The following is a 23842-nucleotide window of genomic DNA, read 5'->3' as shown; positions in this document are numbered from 1 at the left end:
TGGGCAGAAGGGCAATGTTTAGAGCAGAGGCGTGCCAGACAGGAAGGAGAGGAAGTGACTGAGATGACAGTGGGGTAACAGGAAATCCCCAGCAGGACCCAGGCAGGACCCCTGCAACACCCCGAGTCGTGCCTGCCTTTTTTTTTTTTTTTGCTCACTGCACTTCAAAGCACCAATGCTGTCAGGAAGCAACTTTTCTAGAATGTCATAGACAGCCCTACCCCACATATCGCACACAGCTGCGAGCCAGGCCTGAATTACTGCAGCACTGCTTCTAAATTCATAATCAAAACTTATTTTTTTATTACAGAAAAATATATCATTAATTTATTTTTTAGGGGGATGCTGATTCAGACACACTGAATTTGGATCTTACTGCAGGGAGTATAGTCAGGTTACATGGAGACCACTTGCTGGCATTAGTAAGGGCTGAAGGACTACTGGCATCCAAAATCAATTCAGTTTGGGGCTCTGCTCTTGCCAGTTCCAGTCTTGACTGTGGTTCCAGAGGACCACAGTAGTGCATGGTGTTCTCCTCTATCTTCAGGTCATCAGTTAGCTCTTAGGCCTTTCCTGAGTAGAAGCAGGTGTGCAGGACTATGGAAAAACACACAATTGTGCAATTTGTGCAGGATGCAGACGTTGTCTGGACTGGAGCTGGATACTGCTGGTTCTTATAATGATTTGGTTACAAAGGTAATAAACTACTGCTTTCCATTATGGAACTGAGCAGAATACTGACCGAGCAGAACTGCTCGCCCTTGCGGAGAAAAACAAGCCTGACACATTTCTTCATGGCTGAGGAAGACCGCAGCAACCAAGCTCAGAAATAACCTGCACCACCAACCTAGTACATACTCTGGCTGAAAGACCAGCCCTCTTCACAGACCACTTAGCATAAGCAGGTGTTTCCTTTCCTCTTGTGAAAGGTTAACTTGAGGAGCACAAAATTATTACTGAGATGAATGACAGGTTTTGCTTCAGCCAAAAGAATCAACTGTAATTCAGTCTCAGGAGTTAAACTAGGGTTATAATAAGAACAAGTTAACTTCAACTGTTTCTTTGTCCTTATTAGACTGACAGTAGACAACTTGCCAAAATAAGTTAATATGTAATATTACCTATGACATCTAATTTTAAATAAGCACAGACATGCTTTCTGAAAAGAGAATTTTTTCTCTTTTCCACATGATTAACAATCAAATTGTGTACACAAGCAGAATTGTGTGACTAGTTCCTTTGTAATACTGGTAATCAAAACCATTTTATTCTGCTCCAAAGAGATTTCGAGCCCTGTGGGACTTGATAAACACCTGTCTACACACGCCGCCAACAACACAGAAGTGCGGACTCCTCCCGGTTTAAACTAGGTTAGCGCTAAAGTGGAACGCCTTCTTCTACCAAACAGGTCGTATGCCCCTCCAAAGCTCTAGAGTGAGTTGCTGTGAGCTGAGGCTGTAGTAAAAGCAGCAGGGCACTGCAGGTGGGCATTACTGCCGGGCCAAAACCAACAGTGTTGTTACCGTGGAAAGGGGGCTCCAGAAGAAATGGCAACAGGTTTTTATGGCAGGGAGGTGGAGACATGAAATAACAACAATAATGTATCCTAGTGGCTGAAGGGAATGAAAACACATGTGTACATGTGACCCCTGGAAGTCATATTGACTGCACATATTGACTGCTCTCTCGCCTTCTTTCTCTCCTTCACACACACACACCCACATACACCATTACTCAGTCATTCATTTACTCATTCATACACTTGGAATATAAAGCCTTCTTATTAGTTAGCAGATGCCCCATTTTACAGTTAGCAGCCACTTCAGTGAGTACGCCTAGGTGCATTTTAAAGATACAGACTTGCCCATCTGATGCCATGCATGACCATCCTATACCCCTTTTATCACTGTTCATTTTCTGACCACATTGCCACTATGGACCGGATATTATGCTGTCAAAGAATTGCTTTATATATTTATGATCACTGGTGCATTCTATAAAATGGATGCAAATGTACATATTAGAGTGTTTATCAGTATTTGGTAGGTTTCTCCATTGGTTTTTTTAATGGAAATGGAAATGCTTCCTTCACTGCTATCCACAGACAAGTCTCTGTGGTAACATCCAAACTCACAAATGTAGTGTGCAGCTCTGAGCTTTGGTTTTTTATTTGACTTATAACATCCCAGTTTCTCCCAGCTTTCTTTGTGTGATAGATGCTGAACCTTGAACTCTGAACTCCTAGATCTGATATGGCCCCATATCTGCTTTAATCTGATAAGCCATTTTAAACCTATCAGACTGACCAAATGGATCTTCCATTTGCCACTCTCTCTGTACTTTGTTAGGATCCTTACACTCCCCTGTTCACTGTCTCTGTCTCTCTCTCTCAATAGATAGACAGATAGGTTTCTACTCATACAATGCCAGAAGCGCTTTGCTCACATGGCTGGAGAAGGCAAACTGTGTACTATGCTTTACTACATTTTTCTATATCAATATGTATATTTGGAGAATTTACACATTTACAGGTCACACAAAGATTACATTTTATTTTAAACATTTATACATTTCACTAAGTAGATAAAAGTAAAAAAAAAAAAAAAAAACGAAGGTAAACATTAAAGTTATTCAAATTGGAGTAATGGTGTTGCTTGTCAAAGGTGGAGTCATGGGATAACACAACACATCATTTAAGATACCAACAAATAAAAGATTAGCATACAGAGAAAAATATGCTCAGCAGATGGACAATTCCCTTCCCTTTAGACATACATATTGGACTACTGCAGAAAATGCTGAGCTCAAATGCAGAAAGCCAACCTGAACATAGCTCTTCCATTCTCTTCCAATAATCATATATCTAAATGTCTACTATACAATTTAATCTGTTGGATAAGACAATAATGTAGGTTTTAATATGTTTCTGAACATAAATTGCACATCATATCACGTATTACAAAAAATATATATAAAAGCTAACTTATTGCTGTCTAAAAAGGCGTATTTGGGTAAAATGTTTACAAAAATGGCACTAAAAGAAAAATTTATACATACATACATACTCATACACACATATATTTGCGAACCTGAACATGACAGTAATTCCATATTTTGAAAAGCAAATGGGTAGGCACCTCTGACATTCTAGTATATCACAGCAGTGTCATTATGTGGCTACTTACCTGCTATGACTATTCATTTCTGCATAGCGAAGACGAAAACCTTTCTACAGTGCTAGGGAAAACATTTACATAGCATAAGCAAACCGTGACTTCTCATGTCCCACAAGCCACTGACATTGCATAGACTTAAAAAATTATGCATACTAAATCATTTTCATTTCATCTAAGAGGTTCCTTCATTTGACCACAGCTATTTCATGGCTTTTTGGAGGAAGGCATTTATATCTTTGAAATTTTCACTGTGAAGGTAAAATGAAAATCTCTTTACCTGCAGAGCACTTAAACTCTGTTACTTTTGGGCACAATTAATATTTAATATTTAAAAAAAATAGATTTGAGTAAATATCTGAAAATATATTTTGCATGTATCCTCACATTCAAGCTATTACAACGCACTCCAGTGGATATCTACGGCAACTGCAGAAACAAGGCAACATCTACAAATAACTTTCTACATATGCAGTGGTGGCTGCTATGTTCACTGCCATGCACCTGTATTTACTGGCGTTCCACATCACATATCGCATACAGGTACACGTAAGCACATAGCATACACAATACAAGCAGCACCTTCAACATGAGTGACAAGCAGGTTCAACTTCCTTCGTTAAACCTCACAGGTCCTCAACAGTAAATCTGTTTGACTTGCTTTTACATCAATGGAACATAAAAACTCTCAACAGCAAATACAACTGGAGCACATATCAACCACGAAAGAGATCACCCACCAACATAGTCATCTCAAAGTGAATGGAATGGTCTGTGGATGCCCGAGAAACAAAGAGTTTGGGTCACGTTTTAAAAGGACGTTGCAAAAGGACGTTGGGTCACGTTGCAAAAGTCTTAGTGAACTCAGGAAAACAAAAAGTCTTTTTTAAGGTCCGTAGGCTACCCACACTGCACTCAGATGTATGGCTCTGCTCTTGGGGTGTAGCTCGTTTTGTTTGTGTGTCTCCTCCACTATGAAACAGATGATCCTTAACTGGAACATCTGGCTCACAAACAGGACGTACTGAACATGATCTAGCAGTTTTGCAATCGCAGACGAAACCTGACCTGCTGACTTGGCAGGACGAACCCAGGATGCAATATACAAACCATCCTTTGAAGCAGTAAGGGTGAGGCAGCGTGCAGGAAGGCAAAACAAAGCACAGCAGTTGTTTCAGCAGTTGTAGGCTTTCTAATACACTGTCAGTGTGAAAGGAATATTCCATCAGTAAACCCGAAACCATTTTTGTCAGTGCCTATGGGAGGTCATTTTAACACATCTATAACTCTAAAACCAAGCATTTGACAAATTAACTCTAAAACTATTTAAAATGTTTAGTGCTGGACCATTCCTGTAATGTAAGCCAGACATGGCTGTTAGATTAGGGTTCAATATGTGTGTGTATAATGAGCTGATTCATTAGGTCACCTCAGGTTCCATAAAAACACAAACAGGGCTGGAGGGTGGCAAAGTTCAGGCCAAGCAAAGGAGTAAAATATGAGAAATGACGCATAGGAAAGCAAGTGTGTCTAAAGCACTCATGTCTCTGTCGAATACACTGCTTTATATAGAAAGAGTAATCACAGAATAAACTAGAAAGACTAGTCATTCTTTCTAGAAATGTAATTGATGTAAAATATTTTGCATTCTGCAAAAAAAGGAACTGTTAAAAGGATTAACGTAACCATTTTTAACAGGAACAGAACAGAATCAGAGATGTTAGAAGCCAGTGGGTATGGAAATAATCTATGCCTTTTAAACAGAACAACATAAAACTCGCTTTAATAAAGGCCACTACCGTCTACTTTAGGTATGAGGGCTTGGCTGGGCAGGGGTCATTTCCAGAAAGAGCAGGAAATTAAAGATAATTTGCACAGGACACCTGATTTTCTACCAGTTCAGATTTCCTGAGGGACATTTACACGTGTGCCCTGACAGGATCATTGTCTCCTTATATAAACATACACATATGCAGGCACGCTCACAACCACACACTCAGCAAAATTCACACAAATGCATAAACACTTACACATAGTGAAAGAACCTGTGCACACAAGCGAACAACAAAATACTACATCACAAGAATACAGCAGTACTATCCCTTTCAATTATGATGAGCTACATGATCCAAGGGAAGACTAAAATGTCACAGCTGGCATTTTGAAAATCTGTCCTCAACAAATGTTATTAGGTTTTTTGTCTTGTTTTGGCTTCACTGAAACAATGAGACTCATTTGAGCATCTCTGACCCAATATTCTTCCACACACACCACCAAATACAGACTGCAGGATAACATGCCATACTTGTTTGTTTGGAAAGTCTTTAGATTAACTTGATATTATGAACATTATAAAATAACTTGTTAAAACCAGTGGTATTTGTGTTTGTTAAAGAGTACTGTGTCAGTTTGTCTGCAACTACATAGTGCCTATTTCAGCTTCTATAACACAGTTTCAATAAACACACAAAATCATTAAATCAGGTTGCTTATTCTGATCCCTAATTGTAAAATTTATCATATGTACATCTATTGGCATCATACATTCTTTAAAAACAATGCAGCTTATCTCATCAATAGCCTATTACTCTGCTCTTGCAAGCAGTTGTTGCACCTCTGACTGTTGGAGGTAAAGGCTATGGAGTGCACGCCTTGGTTATCTCAGCAGGGATCTGTATGCCATGCTGTGTGTAGGCCTTTTACAGTAATGCAGTTACAAACAACTGACGTTGTGACGCACTTCCTGCTGTTGGCTGGTATGTGAGGTGCATGGGCAGGTATGAAGACGTCGTCGGGCTGCCTGCTGGCTCTGTGTTGCAGTGACACAGTCCTTCAGGCCGAATTCAACGTCAAAAATGTGTCCGTCACAAGTCCTCCTCCATGCTAAAACTGCTTCTGCGACTGCTGGTCTTAGAGGCCCCAGGGGAGACAGAGGACAACAGCGGGTCGGCACCCCCTACTGGCGACAGAGCACCACCATCGTCCATCAGAATGTCCCCTAGGCCCATGTCTCCCATCAAGGCGGGGCCAAACATGGAGGAGGCAGGGTCATCCAGCTCGCCGAAGGTTAGAGTTCCGAGGTCGAGCGGGATGGTCATGGCCTCTCCCACGGGCGAGGCCGAAGGCGGAGGGGAGAGTAGAGTGGAGATGGTGGTCTGGTTGAGCCCTTGTCCACCCAGGGTGAGGAAGGTTTTGGAGAGGGGCTCTGTGCTGGACTCCAGAGGAGTGGGTTCCTGCCGCGGCTGCTGCTGCTGCTGGTGCCTGTTTGTGGGGTCAGAACCCTGGGAGGAAGCGATGCCATGGACACGAGCCTGCATCTCCAACTCCTGATCCGAATGAACCAGAGAGAAAACAGAAGGAAATTAAAAAGCACGAAAAACATGCCCAGGGGTTAAACTGAATCACAGCCATAACACAAGAGCTGCCTCACTGGCGAGGACACATGTGGTGCACACACGTTTTGGCCATTATTTTTGTTTGTTCCTTAACTCTTAGGAGACAGAGCCACTAAAGTAACTGCCTACACACAGTTGGAGAAATTCTGCTGCACCATAGAGTAACTCCTACGCATGACACAGAAGCAGACAAAGGAGCCTAAAGGACTGCAGAAATTATTATAATTTTTTGGCACAAAGTTTTCTCTCACATACTTCGATTACTTGTTTGTGGCCTTGTTTGTGGCCTACTTTTCATGATTAATAAACATGATTTAAATCTGTACTCATGGATCTCTCTCCAGTCTGTCTAATTCAAGGAACAAAGCCCAGGGTGAACAACGAAAACATTCTCAGATGAATTCCATACATTCTTATCCAATTTCCACTCACAGATTATGTCATTACTGGTGTCTAAATGAACAGTTGACGTGAATGAAAGGCCAATTTGCCATCCTGGCTCCTAGGTGAGGGGAGGGTAGAATGTAGAACCAGGCCCTTGATGGTTGTGATTTAAATACCCATGTTTCCTAACATAAACTGTCTATAAGTAATAACAAAATCCAGGATAAAATTTTAGACATCTGGGACAGAATACCTCTTTTTCTAGAGATTTTCCACAAACATACAGAGCTTAAGTACACCATCCCAATATCTGGACTGGCTGAGTCTGCCTGAGTGCTGCAGGCTCATGCACAGTGCGGTAGGAGCCTATAAAGGGCCGGAGGGGTGGGGCACACCTGGATGCGGAGGAGTAGGCTGTGGTTGGTCAGTTCCAGCTTCTTCTGCCTGAGCTCCATTTCCTTGGCTCTCTGCTGCTCCTTCTGCAGCTTGCGGATGTAGTCCACCGAGGCCTTCAGGATGGTGCCCTTGTTCCAGCGCATCTCACTGTCTCCACAGCAAACGGGAAAAGTGTAAGAGGCATGGTTATGTGCATGTGCGCGCGCACACACACACACACACACACACACACACACACACACACACGTGTGCGTGCGAACAAAATGTGCACCATTACTCTAATATAATAAGCAGCAAGTATTGCTAAATCATAGAGACTACTGAATCATATGAATTACTATAAATTGTAAACCTTATACAACCAATTCTGAAAACAGCAAAATATAATTAATACTGACGGGTCACAGGACTTTGGAACAAGCTCTCCCAGTTCTTTAATGCGGTCATTGATGTTGAATCTTCTTCGTCGCTCAACTATGGAGAGTTAAACGTATTTAGTAACAGTACAGCCATTATTGCCATCTCAAAATACAAAATGTTCTATTTCTGTAAGTGATGTTTCAGTTTTGCTGAAAGCTGATGCCTCTCTTTATGTTACAATGTGACTTACAACTGGAAAAACTCAACAGAATATCAGATTTTACATGTAAAATGAACATATAAAATGTGTAAAACTGTATAAAATATAAAAGGCATGCACTTCAGAAGTCCTTCACTGGCAAGGTTAATTTATTGCTGATGCCCAACAATTATTTCAGTAAAACATGTAAAAGTTATGAAATCCATAGAATTCCATCTACTTAGACCCAATACCTATCCCCTGTCTTCAGTAATCCCTTGCCCCTTGAAGCTGACTTACAAGGGGTAGTGGCTGAAATCTTCCCCTACATAAAAGGTACAATCCTTTAAGTACCTGATATGCCATCATAGTCGTGGACTGCTTTAACATACAGTTTTGAGTTTTTGATGGACATTTCTAATATGCCATCATCAGCTGTGGGGATCTTGAGCAGGCTATAGGAATCCTTTGCTGTTGTCTGCAGTTTACAACTTCAACTTATCACATCAATCGGTCCCCAAATAAAAAAGTACACTGCTTCATTAGCAGTGCTCTGCAGGCAACCCTGCCAGTCTACACTGATCTGCAGTGATATTAGAGGAGCGGTAACATTTAGCAACCCCACTGTTGGACTTGTTTTACTTGCGTTTTGGGTGCCATATGCCTGCAAAGGAGGGTTGCACCATGAAAATATTTAAAAATGCAGGACTGTCATACACAAATCAGCAACAGACTAACATTAGACCAAGATAAAAAAATGGCTATCCTAATCTCTATTAATGGAGATAATGCTTATATTTGTGGCTTTCTTTGGTTGCTTGTGCAACCATTTTGCTGGTGATTCAGAAGGCATTGTGAGAAATTTCTCATAACAGTCCATTTGGGGTGTGTCTCTGAAAAAAACCTCAGTTTGGAGAGCCATGTGGTCCAAACACTTCACCCAACCCCTTTATCCTAACAAAAATCAGGACACCCTACACCTGGGCAAGATCACACAGAACAGAGGGGTAGGGCTAAGAGGTAGGGCCAAGGGGTGAGATAGGAATGGGCCTGTTACCTGTATACAATCATAAGCATATGTGTAATGAAATTAATTTAGTGTGTTCAGTGTCCAGGTCAATATTCACAAGAATGTGGGGCGTGGAAGAATCCACCACGGAAACAGTGAGCAAATCCTAGTAAAACTTACTAAGGTTGTGGTTGTCCTTTTTCTGCCGTTCCTTAATGAGAGCTTTAGCCTCAGCATCTGGAAAACAGCATTAAAAGGTACTACTATTTAATTAATAACAGACAACATGAAATAGAATACAACAGAATATAGAAAGACTGTTCCCAAATACCTTACTGTACTCTACAAACATGACTAAATATGTGACAAAGGACTGACATCACACACTTTATTTACTATGTTAGGAAATTTCAGAACACCACTACCACTACCTGAACTATTAAATTCACCTTTTCCACTAGAGGTTAAAGATTACTAATCAATGTATCAACTCCATAGTCTGCAATGTGATTTTGTTGATTCAATATACATGCATTGATCCATATTGTGAAACTACACAGACAATAGGAAGAGCAAATTTACTGATATAGCACTTTTCATACACAGTGGCCAATTCAAATGCTTCACATAAAATTATTAAATAACAAGCTTAAAACATCTAGAGATGCATCACCTCAGGAATGTTTTGCAAAAAGAAACATTACATAGATTAATAAATATATGGATTAAAATTGAAAATGTAAATTAAATACATCTTAAATAAAACAAAATACCAATGGAGTGTCAAAATGAAAAATCCAAAGCTAGGAACTAAAAGCAAAAATTAAAGTGCTGAAAGAGTTCAAATTAAAAATGTAGTGTCAAGATAAAAAAGATGACAATAAAGACAGTAATTAAGAATTAAAATTATTAAAATGACATTGTAGCTTTGAAAATGAAAAGTTAAAAGTGCAGTGTTATACAAGGGCACAAGAAATTCAAATTGGGCTTTAAAAAACGTCATTTGATGAAGGTTAATCCAACATTTGGCAGCCCAGTAACTAAAAGTTTGGTTCTCATGTTTGGCTTATTAGCTGACCAGTTGCAAACCGATCTGAGAGGCCTATTGGATTACTATAAATTGTAAACAAAGTAATCCAAATAATTATACAACTAGCTCAAAGATATTTTTGGGCCATTTAGTGATTTATATACATGTTGAGATAAATGCGTGTGTGATAAAATCAGTTCTGTACTAAATGGTTAACCAGTGTAGGTTTTCAAGAGCTGGGGTTATGAGGTCTATTCTCTTTGTTCTGGTAAGCATGCTAGCAGGTGCATTTTGAGTAAGATTAAACTGTTTAATTGTGGTATTTGGAAGGCAGGTCTAAATACCACTGTATGAATCAGTTTTTTAACATCCTGCTTAGACATGAAATGTCTAAGCAGTCATATCCTGCTTACACACTAAAACCTTGCTATGTTCTATAGATGGTAAAAAGCTGACTTGACACTGATTTGATGTGAACGCTGATGTTCAGATCTCAATCCATTATTATGCAAAGGATTTCTCACTTGGTTTCCAGTCATCAGGGCTCTGGTGTCAAGATGAGTAATGACCTCAGGTCTGTGCCCTTTACCGCTAAATATAATCACCTGTGTCTTTTCTTTGTTTAGTTGTGGAAAGCGTCCTCTCATCCAGTTGTTTACTAGCCTTCGCACTGTTACGTGATCAACAAAACCGTAGCCATTTGAGTCCCATAAATCTGTGCGACATCTGCATAGCAATGAAAAGCTATTTTGTGATTTTGAAGGATTTGTCCTAGTTAAAGCATATTCTGATTGAACAGGTTCAGTGCACTGAACAGCATGAATACAGCTCTCACTCCATAACACAGAGGTTCATCATCACTGCCACAGAGCAACACACTCCTAGAGTTCACTAAAGCAGTGAAACTGGGAAGTAGAAACAGCGGGAACCACGTGAAAGGAACATACTGAGGCTGACCACTCAGACTGACTCAGTCAAACGTAACGGAGGGGTGTTGTGCAGAAATAAGGAAAAGGGGGATGAGCGTGAGACAGTGAAGACAGGAAGAGGGGGAGAGAGGAAGGACAAGGAAGTGACTGAGGTACCTGTCAGTTCTCTTTTGACGTTGTGCAAGTTTGCAGGACAGGAATTGCTGACTGTGATGGTCGGAGCTGCCATCCCAGCACTGCTGTACACATCCAGGATATTTTCCTGAGACTGGCAGCTGAACCCACCAATAGCAGAACGTTAAAACAGGACCACCCCCACCACTTTATCTCATAACCACGTCCCAACCCCCCCAGTGGCACAGCGTGGTTGCCATGTGGACCCCATACAATAACTGAACCATACTGGAACATCTGAAGTTTCCCTCACACACAATCGAGCTCAGCAGACCCTGGGAGCATCACTCTGGCCTGTGTATGGTCATTGACTAATAACACCAAAAACTAGCCAATACAAAAGGTAAGTAAAATGGTCTCTCTCTTTCCCTGCCAGTCTTCCCATCTGAAGGCATCTTTGGCGGAAGTCAGATTGCTGCTTGGAAGTGAAAGAGTGTTGGCATTCGCTGGGAGTGAGGAACCCCTCCTTGTGCACAGTCCTCCTGGACTCATCTTCTCCATTGCTCTCATGTGCTACACAGCTGAGAACATGAGCTAACTCTTTTGCTCACATTTACTCCTATAGCTCCTTCTGTGCTAACAAAAATAAAACATACAATACAAAGACTGCCTGATAAAATGCCTGTATAATTGATTTGGTCATGATTTACATCAATTATTCATTGTAAGTTAATAGTATCTATTTCGTTTCTCTGTGTACATTGTATGTGGTCTGAGATGGCAATAAAGCTGACTTGATTATATTAATCTCCCTCCAGGCCACTGTGCATAATAACATCATCTTAAAAACTGGATTTAAAGCCTGCTGCATTTCTGAACAGCTACAACTTGAGGTTTTGCCAACACTAGTGCTACTAAAAACAAATAGAAGTGTATGGCCATGTGCTGCACTGTTGACTGGAAATCAGTCTTGGCATTCGTCTTGGCATAGAGACATTGGAAGAACTCATAACTATTCACCCACAGTAATAGATCTTTAAAAAAAACAAAACCTAAAATATAACGGATACAGTGACAGATTTGGCACTCTGCACAAAACTACTAGAATACTACTTTACCACTGTTAATTTCTAGTAAGACGGAAAGTGTGATGTCTAAAATAATATTAATTCATAACTTTTAAATACTATTGTATTTGGTATTATAAATTAATATTATTGATTATTAGTATCTGATAAGTTAAGTTTTCATTGTTGTGTTATTTTAAGCTTCTTGCTGTACTCTGACACAAATATGACATAAATGTATTATTCAATAAGGTTTAATCATAACCATAACAAAGCAGATCAGGTTGGAACTTCTGGTTTAAAGATTTTTAGGGAACACTGAGATATGAAAACAGCCTATATAAAAAATCTGTGGCATTTTTACTTCCCCAATAGCATCCTCTTTCTCTCCAAAACCAGAGCTTTGTGCACGCTCCAAAACCAGAGCTTTGTTAGCCATGTGCACTCTTACACTAACAATTTACAATAATACACATGATCTACAACAGTAAAGCAAATCAATCAACATCACAACATCCCACTGAACAGTAAACAATTGATATCAGTGATAGATGAGCTTGCAAAGAACAAATCTAGAAACAACAAACATCCTTCATAAATGCTGGAACAATCATCTGGTTTTAATTCATAAAATCAAGCAAGACAAAATTCAAAATCTGCCCAGTTTACCTCAGTTTTAATTCTTTTCTTTTCATTCTCCGGCACTAAAACCAGAATCCTCATCTTCTCCTAACAACAGCACACACTTCTTCCTCTTTCTCGGACAGTTAAAAAAAAAGAACGTTGAGAATGGGGAAATATCTTTCAAAGGGCAAAAAAAAAAAACCCTCCCACTGTTAGCTATCAGCTTAACACACACAGACAGAACTCCCTCTCACTGGCCACTCAGTACTGTGTGTGTGTGTGTTTTCTGACCCCCTCCCTCTTTAGCCCAGTGCATGTTCCCCACCCAGCACTACCCATTGGTAGCCATGTGTCAGAAGTGCATGTTGGTCTCCAGATCAGCAGTGGACTCCAGCAACTCTTGCAAAAATTCAACTACTCTGAGCCAAAAACAGAGAAAGAAATCCAGAAAAAATCCACCAACAAAAAAATCCCAAAACCTTGGTAGCTGAAACGATGAGGCACAAGTCCTCTGAGACCAGCCCTGCTGAAGGAATTCGAACTGCAGTGACGACCAGTGCTGCCTGTACTACACAGGAAGTGAAACTGTCTGGAATATCAAACAACTTTCAATAATCAGCGGGCAATTTTTCACAAACAAAAGTATAACGTTATGCTTAAAAATTCATATAAAAAAAAAAATCATAAAATGAAGAATTAAATTAATTAACAACATAGAAAATAGAATTACGCAAAAACAACAAAGTCTGGTTAAGACGAATTAAGAGTGCAATGCCAAAAAAAAGCGATGAGAGAAGCTTAGTGGAATTCATTAAGAAACTAGGCAGCATCTTTGCTCCATCTTTAATGTGACAGTAAGCAAAACAAACCAATTGCAATAAAGAAGAGTAAGATCTGCAGCGATTCAGACCACTGCCACCAGTGATACTCTAAGATCTGTGACTTTTACCCACTCTGCTTGCGAAATCAATGATAAGAGAAGTTAAATGGCTGACAGTAGAAAGGTCCCAGACTAAGCTCAGGCTCCAGCCACCAACACATACTCCTTGGGTATTACCGGGAACAGGGAGACATACCGTGCTGGGAAGCTGCAGGCCAGAGTCGATCAGCGTCGTCACAAATTCATCGTTCAGGCTGGACTCCAGGCTGATGATGTCATCGATGACATCTTCGATCTTAATCGAGAAACAAAATCAATTTGAAAAGTGCAGACAAAGAGGATAAAAAAAGTACAGCCTTTGCTAGGTCTTTACAACATGAATGTGTCTGAGTATTTCTGTGCTGAATCATAAGGTAGAAGTCTTTTTAAAAATTTGGAAAAACCTGACACAGATTCATAATGTTATTAGTGACATAACCAGCACATCCATGAGACACGGCAGCAGTCAAGCCCATGCATTTTAAACAGCAACAAAATCCCCTTTATAGCCTGCTGAAGGCAGGTATGATGGCAATCGTTACGAGATAAAAACACACTGGACCTCAGACAGTGTGCACTTCATAATGTGGCAGCCTGGCAGGTCGGGCCAGCAACCCACGCGAGCTTGGCTGAAGTAGTCTGTGCAGTTTAAGAGTGATTAGAGAGGAGTCCCACATGTCTTGCAGCTATGATAGCCAAGCCCACAGTGTGTGCTATGTGTGCAGGGGCCCATTGAGCCACTGGTGTGATATTTACCAGCACAATGCTGTACTAAACAGCAAGCGCAGGAGAGGGCTTGGCCCACTTGACGAGGACCTGACAAAGCATGCTATTGTATTTACAGAGGGAACTGACCACACTTAAAAAGGATCAGGACACACTGCCGAGGTAAACACCCTAGTTTTAAAGCATTAAATATTACACACGTCTACAAAGCTCACTGGACTTCCTTGAGCATTGCGATACAGTACCATTGAACACAGTTAGTTGTGAAATCTTCATGCACGCCATGCAGCTTTTTGGCAAGCAGATTTCTGTATTTCTTACTTCATATCCAGTTAAACCTGCTGTAGACTACCTCAGATTGGAGGGGGTGTTATTTTTAAGGAACTTCCAAGTTTGAACATCAGCATTTTGCCATTTCACATGCAAGTCCTTTTCCACAGCAACGTATTATTAGTGGTTTCACAAATAAGTAACCAGTTCACTGGACTTCAGCTAATGAACTGGACCCAGTTCACAATGGGGTCCTATGAAAATATCACCTCTAATCCATAACTAATCTCCAAATGGCATTTGTCGTGTGCCACCACTGGGAAATAAAGGCACCCATAAACTCAAAGGTCTCTAAAAAGATAGCTCTGAATTCCTGTACAGTCAATCGCACAACCTGTTTTTCATAGTTTAGATGTGTTTGTGTTTCTGCGTCATTCACGTTAAATGTTAGCGCTGCCACTCTGCTTTTTGGCCACACAGTGGGCGTAACCACAGTGACTCCCACCAATTATGATGTGATGTGTTTACACTCTATTGGGGCTGTAGTTCTATACTGGCTGTCTATTTATTGATTTATTTGCCATTGTACAATTAACATGACTGAAATATCAGCTATTTAGTCACATTTCACACTAGATAAAATTACCTATTCCCCTCAGCCTTATTCTTCTTAGAAGCAGATAAATGTTTTTTTTTTATTTAAAGTGAACAAGCACAGGATATGGTTAGAAAAATATACAAATATTATATATAAAATATATATATATAAAAATTCTTGTGTTAGTTATAAATACAGTCAAAACTTACTCAGTGCCTAAAAATACACTGCTTTACCATGATTACAAACAGTAAAACACACAGCTTTGTGTCTACTTTACGATCCTTTTTTAATTTCAGCTTTGTAAAAACTGCACTACTTTTACTTTGCACTACAATTTCAAATAATGGAATCACATTTCAAAAAATTACTTAATTAAAATGACATCATAATTTTATACTGTAATTTAAAAGTATCTTCTAAATATAATATGATGCATGAAACATAATGAAACATAATAGAGATATTATGAAACATAATAGAGAAGACATTTTATGTCTTCAAAATGCAGGGCATTGACCATGAGCCTAAATTACATTTCAAGGACTTCTAATATGAAGGGCATATCTTTTGGACACTATGAATGACTACCTGCCCATTAACACTTGTGTAACAATTGCTAAGTAACCAATGGTGCTGTGGCAAAACTAGGCTTGCCTAGTCTTATTTTGATTACTCACTTAATTATGTTAATTATGCAGTGAATGAATCCACACCATTATATTAAGGATAAGGGTGATCTAGAACAAAAATACATGCAGTAGAGAATCCAAGCCAACTGTGCTAACCAAAAAAATCATCAGTATTCTTATTTTTAATTGTTCTGTTGCAAGGCTTTCTGGTCAATGAACCAACACCCTTCCGAGATTACAAAGGTGTTGAAATAGTGAAATTCCAGCTACAGTCCAGTAGCCCATGATGGATCGGGCCTTACCTCCTCTTTGTTTGGGCCAAGGCTGAGTACAGCCAAGGGGCTGCTTGGAGTGCTGTTGGTGGCCGGCGCCAGCTCGGGGGCGGAGCCTGACTGAGGTGAGGAAGATGTGGCCAGCGTCTGGTTGGCCACCTTGTTGCCAAGCGTGTGGGAGAGGTACTGTTTCACCTGCTGTCTCTGAGCCTGCTGGATGTGGTACTTAGTAGGGTTCTCCAGGTGAGTCTGAACCTGTCGAGAGAGAAACAGAGCATGAGCACATCTTCTGTTTGTGTGTGTTGTAAAGATACATCTTCATTGCTGATCAGTAATTCATGTATATTTATAACAGGGTAATCAAGCCTGCACTGAAAACAGAGGCTCTTCTGTTTTACAAAAATAAATAGGTGTAACATAAGATGTAGCTATAACACTCCAGTAACCACAACTGTGGATCAATGAACTATTCTTTTAAACACCATTTAAAATCAGGCCTAAAGAAAATCAAGGTTTAGTGCAGCATTTCCGTACATGCCACACTAAGATAATGTGGAGATGTTGCCGGAAATGCCAGGAAATATACTAAAAACTGATCTGTCTGTGCTTTTCCACTGTGTAGCAGTGCAAGAGTCACTGCTAAATACCTCCCCAACTCTGCTCCTACCTTCAGCACCTCCACAGGGACCTGTGTGGGTGTGGGGCGAGCAGAAGGCAGGGTGGAGGAGACGGAGATGGCAGGTGAAATGTCGGTGGAGCGTAGCAGGGCACTGGAGGCCTGCTGTTGGGCTTCTCTCCGTTCTTGGTCCTGCGCCTGCTGCCTCATCAGGTCCTGCCTCATCAACACCCGCGACGTCATTGCCGAGGCGCCCGGGCTCGCCACAGACACAGCAGGGGCAACTGAGTCACTAGGAAGGGGGCAGAAGGGGAAATCATCTTCAGGATATGGGCAGGACCCCCAGCCACCCCTGCCCTGATAATAATAATCCTATTATTACTAAGCGGTTTCAAAAACACTGGGTGAAACCAAGCCGTAGGTTATAATTATGCAGCATCTTAAACTTCTAATGTAGGGCCAGTTTACATCTGTCAATATAAGGGTATTATAACTCTATTCACTGTACATCCCAGAGCAGAATTCTTACTCCAAGAAGTATAATAAATGTAGACCTATTGGTCCCATTTTTAAATGGGTGACCCAGGGCTTTTTATGTTATAAAGCATCAATGGGTTTGTTAAAGGCACTATATAAATCTAAATTATTGTTGTCATTATAAAAGTAGCCTAACTACCACAGACAAACCAACCATGGAAACAATGGGCAGAGATAACAAGTAAAGAAATGGAAACATAAGTAAAGCCGTGTTCCAACCGCATGGTATGCCACTGTCTAATCCATCATCTGAGAACACCTCTACTTACTCTAGTGGCTCACAGCTACTCAAAGTTTATGCTCAACTACAGAGTAATTATATAATGAGACACTGTAGAAGAGAATACTCATCATTATAAATGGACCACTAACCACACATTATAATTTACCTCTTGGCTATGAATTTAATATTACTAATAGTTGGGGGAAAAAAAAAATCACTTAGTATCTGATCAAATCAGTGTGTGTGTATATACTGGTAAACAAATGGTGAAAGCTATTAAATAAATCCTGCAGAAACAACAACAAAGCTAAGATGGTTGACATGGCTTCAGGCTAGTATTTCCCACAAAAGTACCTAACACCTCTTCCCAGCATGTCCAAAATTTCTGCTGAGTCACTGTGGGAACTCCCAGAACAGAGTCTCTCTTTCTCTCTCTCTCTCTCTCTCTCTCCGCATAGAGGGCCAAAGGGCAGTGTGCCACACAGATCGCAGCTGCAAGGCTGTGAGAGAGTTCAACCCGTGCACTCTGACTCCTCTCCTGACCCCTCCCCTGACTGTGCAACCCTGCAATCAATCTGGTTTAGTCAAAGGTTGGGTTTTACAGAACGGTATCCAGGAAAAAGAGCCCCGTGCAGTCCATGCCAGCGCAGGGCTGCTTCAGGAGCCCACAAAGACAGAAGAGACAAACAGCCTAGTTCTGAGTCCCTGGAAAGTATGCACTGAGACATAGAGAAATTCAGAGGTAAAGACCTCGCCATTTCACTGCTGATCTATACCAGCAGTACCATCTATACCATCTATAACAACAACAATGATGCACATTCATTACTTGATAGGGGTGCAAGGGTGAAAAATGAAGCTGAATCCACTGTTCACAGCCACTCATCTAAAGACACCATGAGTAACGGGCTTTCAAGTCCTTCTCTGAATAAACACTACAAATGAAAAACAAACATCTGATTATCTTGAGTGCAACAATCTGTTATGCCAAAGAGAGTGAGGATGTTCCCATCCTTTTAAGTAGGTCTGGAATGTAGGTGGACCTTGACACGTTGGTTCAGTTAGAGTAGATTACTGGGTAATCTGGTTACGGGTGAGTATATCTGAATTTGAGGTAAGAAGGTATGGTTCAATGAGATTTGGTAAAGCTGAACATTTTATAAAAAAATAAACAAACATGATTGTTTTTGAGTTAAACTGATACTGCAACCGTTAGGCTGCACAAGCACCAGTGCATAGATTTACCAGTATGTTCAGAGTAGATGCCAAGCAAATTTCTGTAACAACTCACAACAGAAATATCAAACAGCAAAAAGCAGTTTAAAATTAGAAATGCTTGATTGTGATGCACTAAATCAATACATAAAATGCATTAGTCGCATTTTAATTATGACCTGATCTGAAGTGCTGGCATGTATCTGAACTCACCTGATTGTGATGGGCTGACTCTTCAGCTGATAGAAAGTTTCTGAATCAGATTCGAGGATGCTGTCCACTTCGATGTCAGCAACGATTCCGGATTCTGGTAATAGGGGCTCCACACTGAGGGCATAAGAACATAACTAGACTGAAGTATAAGAATGGAACTAAGCTAGAATAGAAGATAACTAAGGTAACAGAATGTAAAGGTGGCTCCAAAGCAACAAACATCTCTCAGTAATGGACAAGCCCACTGTGAGACCAGCTCACCAGGAAATGTAGTTGGGGTGACTGAGAAGGTCATTAGTGTGGTAGACCACAATGCTGGATTCAAGGACTAGGGAATCTCTTTGAACTCAACTTAAAGCATTGCTGAGCTACTCTGGCTTCAGCCCAGACATGTTGAGATGTCACCTTGTCCTATCTGAATGGATGCTGGTGGTCAACATCATGCCCTCCCCCAAACTGCAGAGCTGGATTTCTTTCTCCCTGCACTGATCATATATTTGATTGACAGCTGTGAAGAATTTCTCCAGAGATTAGAACAAGTGTTTTGACTTTAACCTGCCGACTATACCTGTAATTGATCCAATAAGTGTCACCAAACCCACCACTACTGCACCAGTACCACTTCCACAGTAAACAGCGGCCCACCCCTCCAAACATATTACAATGACAAATTCATAGGTAGAGGACGCGGAACAAAAACATTTAGGCTATCTAACCGTTTAGAATGGCACAAATGTACTATTCTATAGGATAGGAAAATGGTTGCTTGATCATATTTTAAAAGAGCAAGGGAGCCATGCTTTATATTTTCTGCTGTGTGTGCGACACTTAGGAAAATGATTAAAAGTCCGTTGCTCCTGGTCTGCCCTACTCTATAATGCGTGCGCCGCCCGAGCGTCAACACAGACTCAGGGCCAAGGTGCTCACTTCACCAACACAGCATTACAAATGTCAACAAAACCAACCTTCACATCCGATCGGTATGAAGATGTAGGGCCCCGCAACGAATTTCCGGTAAATACACAAAACATGCGTATAAACTCCAGCCGCGTTAACGATGTACGAGAATGTGGGTTATCCAAGTGATGGAAAATAAACGTCATTCCAGTTCCGGTTATCCGACGGCAAATCTGCAATTATCAGTTGAATTAACAATGGAGAAGGTAATGTGTCAATGTTAAACTGTTTCTAAAACGCCAGCTACGAAGTAAAGCGTAGCTCTCTCCGCCGAGATTTGGTTATAGTCCAGGGACAAATCGTGCCATGATGGGACGTGCTCAGCTAACATTCCAGTAGCCTACCCAGTTCCTCCTGACGAGATGATAAAACAAATCTCATCGCAACTTACACAATACTGGATGTCAAAAGTGTAAAAAGTTCAAATAAAAAGGCTTCCCTCGATCCTGGAAAGTCCGCTTCTAATCGTCTGAGTTACGCACGACCAAGCAGCGCTCGGTATTTACGCCAAAATAGGAAGCTGTTTCAAAAGCATAACATACCGCTCTCACCGCCAGGGGGAGCACCTGCACCACTTCATGCACACTGGAGGCAAAAACATATTTCTCTACATGCGATAAATGGCGATTTCATCGCAACTTCAGTGTAACGAATATATGTGAAACTCAGATCACATAAAAAACTAAGCCTTTTATAAGATAAATAAGAAAGCCTTTTAAGATATTTGTCAATTATTTTACTGACAGCTGAAGAAACCTTTGAGTTAGAAAGTAGTTCTTATAGTAAATAAAACCCCCCATCCTTAACTGAATCTTCACGTACATTAACAGAAAAATCACAACAAAATTAGTTTACCTATACTATACTACTATACTAATAATCACCTATAACAATGTATTAATGGTATTACCAGGTTATACCAGTTATTTGTAGTAATTCTGACAATTGAACATTATTGAAACTACAGTCGCAAAAAAAAAAAAAAAAAATTATTTCAGTGTCATTTTAAAACGTAGACGTAAACAGCCCAATCATTTAGAAGAGCTAGTGGCTAATATTAAAATCCTGGCAAATATATGGTGGAGTAATGATTGTGTTGAACAACTACAGGATGTATGTTAAGAGAACATAATAAGTAAAAAGTTCAACATAAGCATAAGGCAAATTTAGAGCACAAAACAAGATAAGAGTTCATGCGAGGACTATCAGTCAATGTATCTGTCTAAAATATAAATAGTATAAGATATTTTTTCTAGCCTGCACTGCTTGTCAGTTGTTTTCTTTCTTGCCACATATGTATCTGCCATATTTCCTGAGGAACAAAAAAATAAAAAACCCACAAAACTCACTGGACTCAGCAATTCTTCATGTTCTATTCATTTAAAATACGGAGCTCACTGGAAACAAAGGTGTGAAACTTGCAGAGTCATTTCCTGTGAAATCTAAGTTCAGGATGGAGGCAATAAAATTGGGCCTGTGAGCTCAACAAGGCTCACATTTCAGCAAAAGACAGTCGTGCTCTCTGGAACACCTCATTAGTTTTGATTCCAAGAATTGAAAGTCTGCAGTTTTGACTTTCAAAAGATCTGCAGCACACTGCTCACAGCTAGATGGCAGAGTGTGTATTTTAAACATTATTTTCACAAGTTAATATAACTTCCACACAACCAGACTGTCAGATGGGACATCTCATATTTCAGATGCTCAACATTTCAAAGACCAAATTTAATTTTGAAAAGAATAGGAACCTCTAATGAGAGAGAATATTTTCGGGGTGCTTCATACTTTAAGCCTAGAAGATAGGACTTTGGGATATCAATAGGAAGGTTGTGGGTTAGAATCCAGGCTCTGCCATGCAGCCACTTTGGGCCCTTGAGCAAGGCCCTTAACCCTTTCGGCTCCAGGAGCACAGTATAATGGCTGACACTGCACTCTGACCCCAGCCCACAAAGAAGCTGGGATATGTGAAGAGAAGCATTTAATTGTACTATACACGTGTATATGTATATATGACAAAATAAAGGTATTTCAACCGACCTAGATTTACATTTACAGAATTTAGCAAACACTCTTATCCAGAGCGACTTACAAAAGTCATAGATCATAATCAAATTATATTACTAGGATTTCGCGTTAATTAAACACTACTATTCATTTTATAAACAACACTTCTGCCTTCCCAAAACAAGCAAGACTATCACAACAAATCGTTGTTTCCACAGCGACTAGCAAACACACTAACTATAGGCTCAGGCTAAAATCTGGTAGATATTTGAAGATTTACCACCCTATGTTTGCTGACTTAAAATGGCTTTACATCAACAGTATTTGTGGTCTATAATCATCCCAATTATATGTCTTAATGACGAGCACAAACATGTTGCTTGTCTGCCTGTGAAAAGTGAAAGTACTGTTCAAGAATCAGCATCACTCCAATCATACTCAGAGAAAAGGAAAAAGTTATTTTAAATCAGCACTTAAATCCTGTGCCTTGCACAAACCACATTTATTTTTCCAGTAAAGAAGCGCTTACTCTGCATTCTTCTGGATGACTTACCAATGGATCACAGAGGAATAACTTGCAAGTACTGCAAATTAGTCAGATGAGGCAGTGTGACAAGCATCAGATCAACAACCAGGTCAATTGCTCTCTTATGCCCTGAGAAACATTCTGAAATTACAGGTCTTAAAATGGGTGCAGGTGCACAAGCCTATATCTAGAAATGCCTTAATCAAGACTTCAGAGCTGCTGTACACATGTCTAATGTTATTTACAAGAAGTCAGTTCACTTTTGAACTGTGTTGCAAGCAGCCAAACAACAAAGTCTGGGATTATCTTCAACTGTTCAAAAGATACATTCCAGTCTTTGTTGTCATATGGCCTATCTATGGGCCCAAATCTCCAAGTCAATAAGGAAAATCAAGTTTCATATCATAACAGTAAACAGATTGATCAACTAAGCAAATGAAATCAGTCTAAATGTTATCTTACAGCTGTATTCAGCCATTGTGTAACATTTTAAGTACAATGTTTATACAATGTTACTGCCTGCCCTTGATTTTCTGTATAGAGACGAGAGCAAATAGTTGAAGATGCAACGAAGGTGAATACAATATATGCAACGTCAGACAGCGCAGCTCGTAAACATGAAGTCTGTAAATAACACAGTGGTTCGTAGACTCACCTGATGAGATTAACGGATTCAGCCGTGGAATCAAGAATCACGAAGACCGTCTGCTGTTGTTCGTGAGGTAGCACTATCTGACCGATGCTCTTCTGTGGAAATGAAGACTGCAAAATTCCCTTTCCTTCTCCGTGCTCCTGTTTTGTTACAGACACGCCAGACATTTCTCCACAGACTCGGCAGCAGATATTTGCTGTCAAACTATCTCGCTAGCTACCCAGCTAAAGTAGGTTAATTAAGATGCCCGAATAAAACCAAAAATATTTCACATGTAGGACAGTTCGCTGGCCCTCTAGTTTGGTAATATGATTTCAATAGCCAGCTAGCTAGTTGCGTAAAGCCTTAACTAAAAAAAATCCACTGGTAATGGACACGGTCGAATTGCGAAATCTCAACAGCTATGTCACCGCTATCGGTGTGAAACAAGGTATTATTTTGTATACTGATGGCGACACACCATTATCTTCGCTAACTCCCTTTAGTTGCCAGTAAAGCTCCGCGTACAGTAGCTATCTTTGCCTCTTAAGAGTTAGTTCAGATGACTCAGTCTAGTAACCTAAAGCATCCAGAGGTGGGGAACAACCGCAGGCGCTCTGGACCGGGAAAACCCCGAAATGACGGCGCTTCGAGACGACTGAGCTGCAGAGGTTGGACCGACACAGGAGTGGACCAATGGCCGTGCTCTACGGGCGGGCTATATATTTTCCTTTCCAATAGCACGGCGAGCGAAAATTCTTGTTTACTTGTAACATTAGACGGCCCGACTCTGAAATAATTTTTAGCAATTTCATCATCGTTC

General features: G+C 40.4%; 1 protein-coding gene across 1 annotated transcript; it reads right to left on the bottom strand.

Moving 5' to 3' along the window:
• Nucleotides 1-3177: 3177 nt before the first annotated feature.
• tfe3a (transcription factor binding to IGHM enhancer 3a) lies at nt 3178-23656 on the bottom strand. The gene is made up of 10 exons (XM_035521857.1): nt 23044-23656; nt 18902-19015; nt 16765-17005; nt 16128-16352; nt 13745-13855; nt 11032-11137; nt 9097-9153; nt 7747-7822; nt 7348-7495; nt 3178-6499 (listed from the first exon to the last, which is right to left on the bottom strand). Exons 1-10 carry the CDS (start codon nt 23205-23207, stop codon nt 6038-6040), a joined length of 1704 nt encoding a protein of 567 aa, XP_035377750.1. The 5' UTR covers nt 23208-23656; the 3' UTR covers nt 3178-6037.
• Between the last annotated feature and the right edge of the window lie 186 nt (nt 23657-23842).

The sequence above is a fragment of the Electrophorus electricus genome, chromosome 23, assembly GCF_013358815.1.
Source record: "Electrophorus electricus isolate fEleEle1 chromosome 23, fEleEle1.pri, whole genome shotgun sequence".
NCBI lineage: Eukaryota > Metazoa > Chordata > Actinopteri > Gymnotiformes > Gymnotidae > Electrophorus > Electrophorus electricus.
This window is presented reverse-complemented; position numbering and strand designations above follow the sequence as displayed.

Bases quoted from the DNA above. Each gene is read 5' to 3' on its own strand.
- tfe3a (XM_035521857.1), bottom strand. From the start codon at position 23,207: ATGTCTGGCGTGTCTGTAACAAAACAGGAGCACGGAGAAGGAAAGGGA. The intron at 17,006-18,901 runs GTGAGTTCAGAT...CCCCCTTCCTAG, and splicing joins AGTCAGCCCATCACAATCAG to TGACTCAGTTGCCCCTGCTG. The intron at 7,496-7,746 runs GTCAGTATTAAT...CTGTGGAGACAG, and splicing joins GTTCCAAAGTCCTGTGACCC to TGAGATGCGCTGGAACAAGG.